Source organism: Microtus oregoni, unplaced genomic scaffold (genome assembly GCF_018167655.1).
Source record: "Microtus oregoni isolate MIOR12 unplaced genomic scaffold, Mior012 000145F_ref0000173, whole genome shotgun sequence".
NCBI lineage: Eukaryota > Metazoa > Chordata > Mammalia > Rodentia > Cricetidae > Microtus > Microtus oregoni.
Genome location: NW_024544795.1, coordinates 995,476 through 1,006,330, shown reverse-complemented (window position 1 = coordinate 1,006,330; position 10,855 = coordinate 995,476). Strand labels below are relative to the sequence as shown.

The 10,855-nt window shown below is 34.8% G+C and overlaps 1 protein-coding gene across 1 annotated transcript; it reads right to left on the bottom strand.

The window, feature by feature from the left end:
* Positions 1-259: 259 nt before the first annotated feature.
* Positions 260-4,877, bottom strand: LOC121444878 (odorant-binding protein-like). The gene is made up of 6 exons (XM_041646803.1): positions 4,821-4,877; positions 4,256-4,395; positions 2,912-2,982; positions 1,397-1,507; positions 602-703; positions 260-276 (listed from the first exon to the last, which is right to left on the bottom strand). Exons 1-6 carry the CDS (start codon positions 4,875-4,877, stop codon positions 260-262), a joined length of 498 nt encoding a protein of 165 aa, XP_041502737.1.
* Positions 4,878-10,855: the final 5,978 nt, after the last annotated feature.

Here is a 10,855-nt window from a genome sequence, read left to right as displayed (position 1 = left end):
TCAATATAGAAAATTTAACAATTCTGAGTAAGATAAATGTCCTTCAAACTGTTTTATAAATAAAAATATGCTATCCTTCACTTTTGTTACAGTAAGATTCTCAGTTTTAAAAGACTAATAATAAACTGTCTAGATTTCACATTCATTTTTTCTTTTGGTCACATACTTATCTCTAATTTTTTATGTAATAAGAACAAATCCATTCAAATATCAAGATGATTAGGCATGGCTTCTGTTTCTACTCACCTACAGGAGGTCATTATTTAGGACAAGTATCTGTAAAAGAACATAAATGGGATAAAATTGACAGTAATATTCTCCTACAAATATGAGAACAGCTCCTCAAGGATTGTTGCTGGAAATAGCAACTGAAAGAAAGCATATGGCTAGACATAATCTGACTCAGGGATTTTAATGACTAGATATGTAGACACCTTGTTGATGGATAGATACATAGATACATAGATAGCATATAGAGAGACAAAGTCAGCATGAACATATACATGTATTTATGAATACACAGTGTTTTATATATGTGGATATATGTATATATATATATGTATGTATAAATGATATGGATAAAAATATTCCTTGTAGATACCTGTAGCCAGAACATCTCGAATGTTCTCTGGTGGAATGCTACGTTCCTCAGCATATGCCTCAAGTTTCTCATGTTGCTCAGGAGTCAAGGGTTGGCCTTTTCCTACATTGTATGAATCACAATGTCAGAGACATGTTCAGTAGAATTCTGGAGAATTTACATTGTGTCCTTAGTTTCCCACCACAATATACAGTGAAAATCCCAACTGCTCCAAATTCATCTACACTTGGTGAGTCAATACAGGCAACAAATTTTTTTGCAAGTTCCACGGACACTTTAAACAAAGTCTAAAAGTTGGTATGATATCTCTTTTCAGGGTTTCATAATGTATCAAAGAATTTAAAAAAGAACCTTCTCGAGAGAATTTGCTCATCAAAGTCCTATCCACTTTCAAAAACATACCACTGGAGAGTCATGATGCCTGTCAATGGAACCTTCACATTTCTCCTGAATCTATACTTTAAAGTTTGTTTTTTTTTATTTAGTACACACTTGACCAAATGACACTCAAAATTGTCTGAATTTTGTGAAAATAATATTTACTCTATTCTTTCCAGTAAGGAAACATGAAAATAAACTCTTCCAATAGCCTTCTCCCATTTCTCCTAGTCTTCAATGACCATGCTACTTGAATTGTAGTATAATGTAAAAGTTGGTCCACAGAACAGACTGTCATTTAGTGGGCAGGAGTTTGAAAATACCATGATACTTTATTTGGTGGGTGAATATGACTTAATTCTCATTTACAGGGTTGTACTTTTGTTACTGTTTCAGAAAACCCACTACCATTCTTACCAAGAACAAAAATCAATTTTGTTCTCCGGCTAGCTCTATCCACATTATCACCAGCAAAGACTATGATGTCTTCTGTTGCAAACACAGGTTTAAATACATTATCACCTTCAACTGCAATAAAGACACATTTCAAAACTTAGTGTCACTCATTTTTCTACTTTGTTTGACATCACCTGTTGACAAAACATTAATATTGACCCTGACTCAAGCAGTCATCTCTGATTCACTATCACATGACACACGTGGGCAAAGATATTCTTGTAGTCATTCATTTTACTTATCCTGTCATAACGTGGAGACAAATCAGTTCCATTCTTTAAACCTGATAGTGAATCTTAGGTACATACACTTTCCCTTTTTTCTGAATTCTTTGTGTCATTATCTGTGGGATCACTCTTTTGGTTATTCCTTCCAATTTCAACCAGATCCAAAAGGCCACTTGTCAATTTCCTGAAAGTTAAAACATTGGTGTCATACCATAATAAGGCCTGGTGAGTAAATGGCTACATATGCAAAAAGAGACTGTACTCCCCTGTCTCGAAAAAACAAAAAAAATATGCAAAACAGTTTTCTTCTCGTAAGCTTATAGATGTAAAATGTAAGAATAAATATTTTAAGTTTACTAGACATTAATATTGTGAGTCAGTCTCTCTATGAATGTTTCTGTGTGTGTATGCCTCCCTTTCTCTCTCTTTATTTCTCTTACTATCTCTCTCTCTTTCCGTTGTTTGTGCATTCACGTGTGTGTATGTGTGTGTGAGTGTATGATATTTCCACTTACAGACACTGTTTGAATGATAAAATGATTCACAGGAAAATAAATGCTTTTAAGTATTTGGTCATTTCCTATTATGTGACTTCTTTTTAATATTTATATAAGGTTAGAAAAGCATTATTTTTACCAAAAGAATGTACCTTCTCTTCATTTAAAATCAACAAAAAGTTATGCTGTGTATCATTCAGTTGAACAGTGTTGCTATTATTTTACCAATTGTTTTGCAATATCAAGGTAGTCAGTTTGAAATTCATAAGCAGTTTTTCCCCTAACTTCTTTTCAAAGTGTATTTTATCTTCCAGTGATCTGAATGTTACAATTTTTTACAAAATATAAGAAAAGGAAACTTTAAAATAGTACTGTTAATTTAAATTCTCTACGAATCCAGTAAGATAGATAATCCTTATAAAATAACTACTTGATAGCCTGTATCATGGAGTTTTCAAAGATGTTTGAGTCCACTGAGATACCTATTAGGGAGTGGCAGGCTTGTCCAATAACAATCTGAGATACTGTATGAAAGAAAGGACACTGAATATGACCTAGAAACAAATTTTCATGCAGGAAACTATTTGGAGATATTTTGTTAGCATATCTCAGTAGGTTGGAAAAATTGATAACTTTCCTAGTAACCAAAATTATTCTAGGTCCATGTACCTATGGGTAGCTGAGGTATCAACATGTATGTGCTCATCCACAATGCTTAGTTTATAGAGGAAGTTCCCAGATTCCATACTTACACTGGGTTTTGTAGTTTCCATCTTCTTGCTTATATGCAGTGATTTTGGTCTGTGAACATTGGTCATTCACACTGAAAATCAAACAAAGGAATCATGGTTTATTGTATTTATCCTGTGAATTCATATTAAATATCTCCAGGTTTTAAAGAACTTGAAATATTTAATATCTATGAACAGCATTCAGAGCTAGAGAAAACAAATCTCTGTTTACCTCACTTTTTATAATTCTTGTTTAGAAAGTATCATTCTGTTTCTAATCATACCTATGAATTACTTTATTTGTGGCATGTTTCCCAAGTGCTATGAAGACTCTATTTTCTTCCTTGTCTGAATTTCTCTATTCACTGAATATGATTTTCAATATGTTAATTCTCGTTTTCTAGACCAACAATAATATGTACACAGGATTTTATGAATGTGGTTTAAATGCTTTTATGTGTAACCTAAAACTATGGTTGTGACTAGAACAAATTAATGGTTCTAACTATTTTAAGTTCTTACAGTCCTATGCAGTCTTTCATTGAATATTGTCACCTGAAAGTCAGAAAGAAAATTTTTGAAACTAGAGCATCAGAGACATGCTCCCGGTAGCCCAGACCCAAAATAATCACACAGAAACTATATTATTTAAATCATTGCTTATCTAATCACTTAAGCATATTGCTAGCTAGATTTTACATATAGAATTAACCCATTTAGTAATGTATATTTTACCCTAAGGCTTGTGGCCCAATGGCAAGGTTCAAGCATTCAACTTATGTCTTTCCCCCCTGGCGGCTAAATGGCATCTTTTTGACTGTGTCTTCTTTCTCAAAACATTCAGCTTAGTTTTCCCCCACTTAGCTCTACCCAGCCTTATAAAAGGCAAGGAATTTATTCTTTATTCATTAACCAATAAAACAATATATAGAGAGAAAAATTTAAAACAGCAGACCTGGATTTGCAAATTAGATTTATCTGACCTGTTTGTGGAAGAATTTTTTTATGGCACTGTGGCAAAATAATATAACATGCATGACTTTAACCCAAATGCTGACACCTACCTTTTGACTTACTAGAAGTGAAATCCTTAGAGTCTCATGATTCTAAATTTTGAGAATAAAATTCAACCACAGGACTCTAGCCACAAGGATTTCTCAGGAAACACTCATAGAATTGAAGATAGATTTAACTTTCATGTGGGACCCAGAGCTAACCCATCATGGAATGACATAATCACATTTCTGAAGATAAGATTTGCAGTTTCCTGATCAGAAACAGAACATTCTCCTGTAAATTTAACAACATAAAATTCTATAGAATGTAAACAGTCTGATCAGGTTACACCGTTGACAATTAGCTTACTTGACATAAAAAGTGATTTCCATTTGACTACATTCCTCACAACAAGTAAGTTCACGCATGTAGAATCTCATAGGTCCTCCTTCCTCTATCTTGTCCACATTGTCAGCAGCGATGGCAGTGGTAACCCACTTTCCTTCAAGCTGAACAAACCACAAATACCATTAGAATGTTGGTTGATACTCACATCTCTGATCCCAATATTTGATAATATGTAAAATTACTAAAAATATAAATCAATAAAACTTTATTAGTTCAAGATTATGCATCTAGGGATGAAAAATAATAAATTGTAATATGATAACTCAATATACATAGCATTTTAAACCTGAAGCTTTTTGGAACTACTCACATTTTGGCTTCCTATGCTCTGTAAATTTGACCCATTGTTTTCTTAGTTTATTTGTTTCATCATTGAGAAATCTGGCTGGAAAGAAGTAACTGAGTAAAAGTCAGCCAGGTTATTTTTTGAATATGGATTTGCATGGACAAACTGAATGACACAACATATCCACAGAAGTAAGCTATTGAAGAACATTAAACCTATTCACAGACCAAATGAATTTACCTCAGCATGAGCATGATTCAGACCAAATGCCAAAGCCAGCAGTAGAAACTTTACCATGGTGGTGCTTGCCATTGCTCTTCTGCAGATATTCAAAATAGGATATTGGTTGTGAAGAAAATGAACTGACATAGCTTTTTATACAGTTAGTTAGAGGGAGTTTCATGGAAACAACCAATAATTCTGCACCACAACAACCTGCATCTGTCCAGTATTTCTACATTGACCTTGCTTTGTGGCATATGATCTCATATCCTTAAACTAATAAGATTAGGCTAAAGGTCAGGGTCTGTTGGGATGATTAATTGAGCATTCCTGTCAGGAAAAAAATCTATCCCTGTGAGAACATTTAAGAAAGCATTTTGCCTTAAAAACTATACTGGTGGGTAAGGTCACATAATTTAAAATTGTGGCCTGGGCTAAATGAGCCAAAGCAACCACACTATTAGAAGATAAGATACTAAAACTTGACAAGGATTTCTTATAAAGGTGTTTATATATCCTGTGCTACCTTTAAGTGTTTCAATATATTGACTACTTTATTCTTCCAGTAGACTGAATTCAAAAGCTATGGCACAAAGCTACCAGAGATATCAAAAAGCTATATAAGTAATAGAAGAAAAGAAGATAGATGTCTACTGTCAATACATACAGATATCATTAATCAAAAGAAAACAAATTAAGTGAAACAGTCTATAAAAATGATGACATTCAGAAAAACTGCACAATGTGCAAATGGGCTCTACATTCAAGCTCAAAATATGCTTACATTTCTGACAGGAAGGAACCGCCCTGCCCAATTGACATCTTTACACATCAAAACCAAGGCCATTGCCATTGTTCTCAGTAGTCCTCATTGTCCACTATATTCAGCAAGTCCATAGGGCAGAGAAACCTGATTGCTCTTTGGTCTTTTGAGGGAGGGGGAAATGATTGGGGGAGGGGGAGGGAAATGGTAGGCGGTGGTGGGGAAGAGACAGAAATCTTTAATAAATAAAAAAAAAACAAGGCCTTGTCATCCATTTCTAGAAAAAAAAAACAAGTATATCAGGACTCTACAGAACTTGTTTATCATCTGGGGCTTCCCTCTGTGACACATGGAATAATCTATAGCTAGCAATTTGGCATTTTCAGTTGACAACCCATGATTACTATGTGATTGAAATAAATTAGTGAGCTCTGGTGTGGGAGGTCCTTCTGTCTGTTTGTTGCTTTTCTTTGTTAATCAATAAAGAAAATGCTTGTCCTATTGATATGGTAGAACTTAGGTGTGTGGGGAAGACAAATCTGAATGTTGGGAAAAGAAAAGAGTCAGGGAGACACCATGGATCTGCAGCCAAAGGTAGATAAGATGAAACTTTGCTGGTAGTCCATGACCTCATGGAGATATACAAATTAATTGCAATGGGTTAAATGAAGATGTAAGAGTTAGCCAATAAGAAGCTCGAGCTAATCACTAGCCAAGCAGTGATTTTATGTAAACAGTTTCTGTGTGAATACTTTGGGGATCGACGGCCAGGAAAAACAAGCGATCTCCTTGCCATAATGGGCAACCATGTGGCTAACTAAATCCACATAAAACCTGAGAGGTCTTGAAAATGAATTCTAGATAAAAATACAATACACAGTTTAACACAGCTTCTAGCTGTTTGCTGGCAGTATGCCTCAGCTCTTATAAGAGATGTTTTCCTGATTCAGCCACAGCAGGAAAAAAGGTGGGCCATTTTGAAATGCCAGCTTTCTGTGCTGTTCTGCCAGTGTGACCTCTGGCTCTTTCAGGCAGAAGGCCCCACTACAGAGCATTTCAGTAGGGTTTATGAGCAGTGTGTTGCAACTTGTTTGATGGCAATGTGGGCTAGCTTTGTGCCTGGAAATGGGATGGTGTGTGAGGCTCAGAGATACAAGCAGCTCCATGATGATGGACTGTGCATAGTGAGCAGGCAGTACCATATATACAATAGCAATCACGCAGCTTAAGTTTTAGACTATGTGGAACAAGCAGTGATTTACCATATTTGACCTAGCTATGGTGCAGCATAAGTTTTTAAGAAGTGTTTAGCATTTTAGGAAGTGCTTCTGGTCAGAAAACATTTACAGATATGCAATAAAGACAAATCCAAATAAAAAGACCTCTAAATGGGTCATAGTGTTGGAGAAATATATGTAGGCTTGGGGGAGAGAAGAGAAAGAGTATAGAGAGTCATAAAATAAAGTTAATGCTTAAAAGAAAAGTGTAAAGTTTATAAAGTGACAGACTACCGATAGTCACAGATAAAATGGAGTAAGAAAAATAAGCCATGTAAAGAAGGACTATACACAGAGAGTCTGGATTATGTATATTATTGTGTTATCTTTGAATTCTTTGACTGTGAAAGAGCTAAGTACAGAGAGGCATTTCATTGTATGGACTGCTAAGTTAAACCAACATAAAGGTTTCTTAATTTCAAAATTTGAGTCTAAGGATATGTTGTTTTAGAAAAGAGGTCCTTCATTTGTTGTCACAGAAGATGAGAACACGTGGATTGCTTCCAGACCAATATGCTCTCATAGACCAAGACCCCCTTAAAGGTCACCGTGAACGAACACCCTCAAAACATTACTTTGCCAAACTGGTTACTGAGATGAACCTAGCACACAGGATACACCATAAAAGACCTGATGAACAGCATCCCAAATCAGCAGGAAGCAGTATGGAAAAAACTACGCCCATATTCCCAAATGCTGTCTCTAATTGTTTATTTACATTTACAGGGCGATATGATATAGATATGAATAATTTGCATTAGTATGGATCTTGGTTTCTTGATACAAATTTAAGGTAAAGTCTGTTATAATATATATGTATATTTCTCCACTTGATTAAGAAATTGTGATAGTGTAGCTCATTTAAAAAATTTATTGTATAATTAAGAAATATATGCTTATAGATAATTACCTATAATAGTCATACTTGTTGTCATGTTACTTAGATTTTCTAGCTGTACAATGATATATTTAAGCAAGATAGGTATTCTTCACATTTTTAAGAGACCTTCAGAACACGGCATTTAAGACGTTTAAAAACTTAAGATTTGAGACATATCTCTTTCTGGCCATACAAATCTACTGTAAGAGGAAGATGGGCATTGAAGAGGCTCCTTATTGAACTGCTTAGCCATTTGGGAAAGAAACTGCTTTTGCCTGGTCTGCTGAACTGGACTTGCATGATTTGCAGTGAAATGACTGCTGAACTTACCTAAAGATAAGATGATCTTTTGGCGTAGCAAGTGACTCCCCAACATTTATCTGAAGATTTGGAACTGAGCATAACAGATGAGACCTAACATGCAATATTTTTTTTTGGTCTGGGTTTGCTCACTCAGTAGAATCTTTTATAGAGCCTGCAATTTGCCTACAAAAGTCATGATTTCATTTATTTACAATGGAAAATGTATAACATATTGTGCTTGTATCACTATTTTATTACCCATTAGACAGCTGTAGAATATTTAGGTTGTTTTCATTTTCTAGCTCTTGTGAATAGAGCAACAGTGAACATACATGAGAAAGAAACTGAAAGGAGTGTCTGATTACACATATTCAGTTTTCCATGAACAATGAATATATTTTAAAGAGTGGTCTTTTCAATCAAATGTTGATCCAAATCTTCTACAAAAGAATATCTACCATCAATATGTTCCCTAACATTTTTAATGAATCAGTATGTTTTTAATTATTTCCAAATTAATAATTGTCTATGAACCCTTATAATTTATAAAAGAGCTGTGCTTTTTGTTAATACGCATCATGGTATAAACATTCCCCAAATATATCAACTGTAATGACTCAGAAAATCAATACTCTTTAAATTTTAGTTGAGGGACAAATAGGATGCCCAACATCAAGAATTGCCTTGGCATAGGATTCCTGCATCATCAAATTCAATTATCATCATCCCGATTGACATCAAATTGGAAAAGATTTATTTTACTATTTTCTCCCTCCATCATCTTTCTTCTACTGTATGGCAGGACCATGCCCTTCCCATTCCCACTGCCCTTGCTGCAGTAAAAGCATATTCATTCTGTGTTTACTACTTCACCTCTATGTCTCACAGTCTCTAATGTCTAACAATAAACAAAATTTGCCTCTCCTTTCCACCTCTTTGAAAATCCTAGAATAAACATTCATTCATTGATGCTTTCTCTAAACAGTTTCATTAGTTCAGTTTCCATGTTCTTATGCTTCAACGTGATCTTTTCTAAATTTCTTTACATTTTATTTTGTAATTATAATTATCCATGGTTCAGCTGGACATACTGTAGTGCACTGGGGAAAATGAGACTGAAATTTTTGATTGGAGTTATTGGTTCCCATTTAAAAATGTGTCTATGATTAATATTATTTTCCCTTGTGCTTGTCAAGAATCTTATACACTTGCTCTTAACAAAAAGGCTAAGAAGCGATCTGGACAACAATGAGGATGCTAAGAGAGACATAATTGGTCTAATCTACATGGGAAGTAGTAAAAGACAAGATCTACTGAGTAAATTGGGAGCATGGGGACCACGGAAAAAGAGTTGAAGTGCAGGGAAAAGCCAGGGAGGGGAGCAAACAAAAAAATATATAGCTCAATAAAATCAATTAAAGAAGAATCTTATAGATATTCATTGACAACTGTCTCCTTTACACTTACCATTATACCGTGTGTTTTTAAATTCTCAAATTAATATATACATATTGGTCCCAATGTATTATAAAAAGACACAAATTATTTTTTTAAAAAAAACATCCAGAAGTTTAGAGTACGAAAGCTGAATCAACCATGAATTTGAAAAGAAAATAGTCTTTATTTTCAGTTGAGTGACAACTCACCTCAGAGTCCCCAACATCAACAGCTCCCTGTGGCATTGCCATCATGTTCAGTCCAAGGCAATTTGCCTCATCTGTTCAGGTGGAGGTCAAATCAGGACAGTTCTTAATATATTTCTTTCTTCATTCTCCTTCCTTTCCCCTTAAACATTGATGTGCCAAGAAACTCCCTGTGTCTTTGATTGAGTATGCACATTTGCACAAACTGGGCAGCCAGGACGAACAAGCAGCCTTCACCTACAGATATTAAGTCAAATCATTTCAGCATCTAACAAACAGTGGTATAGTTGTTTCATATGCTAGATTTACTGTTATCTTCTGGAGGAATTGTCCATAATGGTTTTGCAGAGTTTTACAGTTTGTAATCCCACCAAGTGTGAATGAGTGTTCCATTTTCTCTACATGCCATCCCAGGTTTTTTATTTGTTGCCTTTTTGATCTTTGCTCTTCTTCCTGGGTTAAGATTAATTGTCAACAATGCAAAGATTTGGTTTTACCAATGACTAGTGCAGAGTAACATTTTATATGATGATTGTGAATCATTTTCTCTCTTTCTCTCTGTGCTTTCTAAAAGGAACATTCTCTTCATTCTCAGAGCCATTTTAAATGGAGTATTTGTTTTCCTGACTCTGTATTTTGAGTTCATGTTTTGTGAATATTTATTACCTTTCACTTGTAAAGCTGGATAAGATTCCCACATATTCTGTGTACTTTCTCTTTACCCAACTATTTTCTTATCTGTGCAAATGCTTTTCAGTTTTCTGAAGTCCCACAAGTCAATTGTTGAAATTATTCATAGCTAACATATTTCCATACACTGGCCCTATTGCAGACCTTGCCTGTTTGACAGGAGACATGGATGAGGGCATGGCATATGGTATTGTACCTGTTCTTCTTGAGCTCTGGTCTCTTGATAGGTTTTTGCAGTAGGTAATGCCATGACATTTTTCTTTGCTCTTACTGGTGGTGCCCTTAGGGTCCCAGAATTAGTTGCAAAGCTGTCATCACATGCATAGCCCTATTGAAACTCATAGGGCCACAAACAAGCTAGAATAAATGGCACTGTGAAAGGGAATGTTGGGTCAAGGAGTTTATATCAAATTTCAGTTAGAGATGTGAATCATCTTGAATAAGAATAAAATTTGCTTGTGTGTGTGTGTATATGTGAAACTGTCAAGAAATATTTT

Excerpts from the sequence above, each read along its gene's own strand:
- LOC121444878 (XM_041646803.1), bottom strand. The coding sequence starts at position 4,877 with ATGGTAAAGTTTCTACTGCTGGCTTTGGCATTTGGTCTGAATCATGCT. Across the intron at positions 2,983-4,255 it reads GAAATCACTTTTTATGTCAA|TGTGAATGACCAATGTTCAC; the intron begins GTAAGCTAATTG and ends TTTGATTTTCAG. Across the intron at positions 704-1,396 it reads AAAATTGATTTTTGTTCTTG|GAAAAGGCCAACCCTTGACT; the intron begins GTAAGAATGGTA and ends CATACAATGTAG.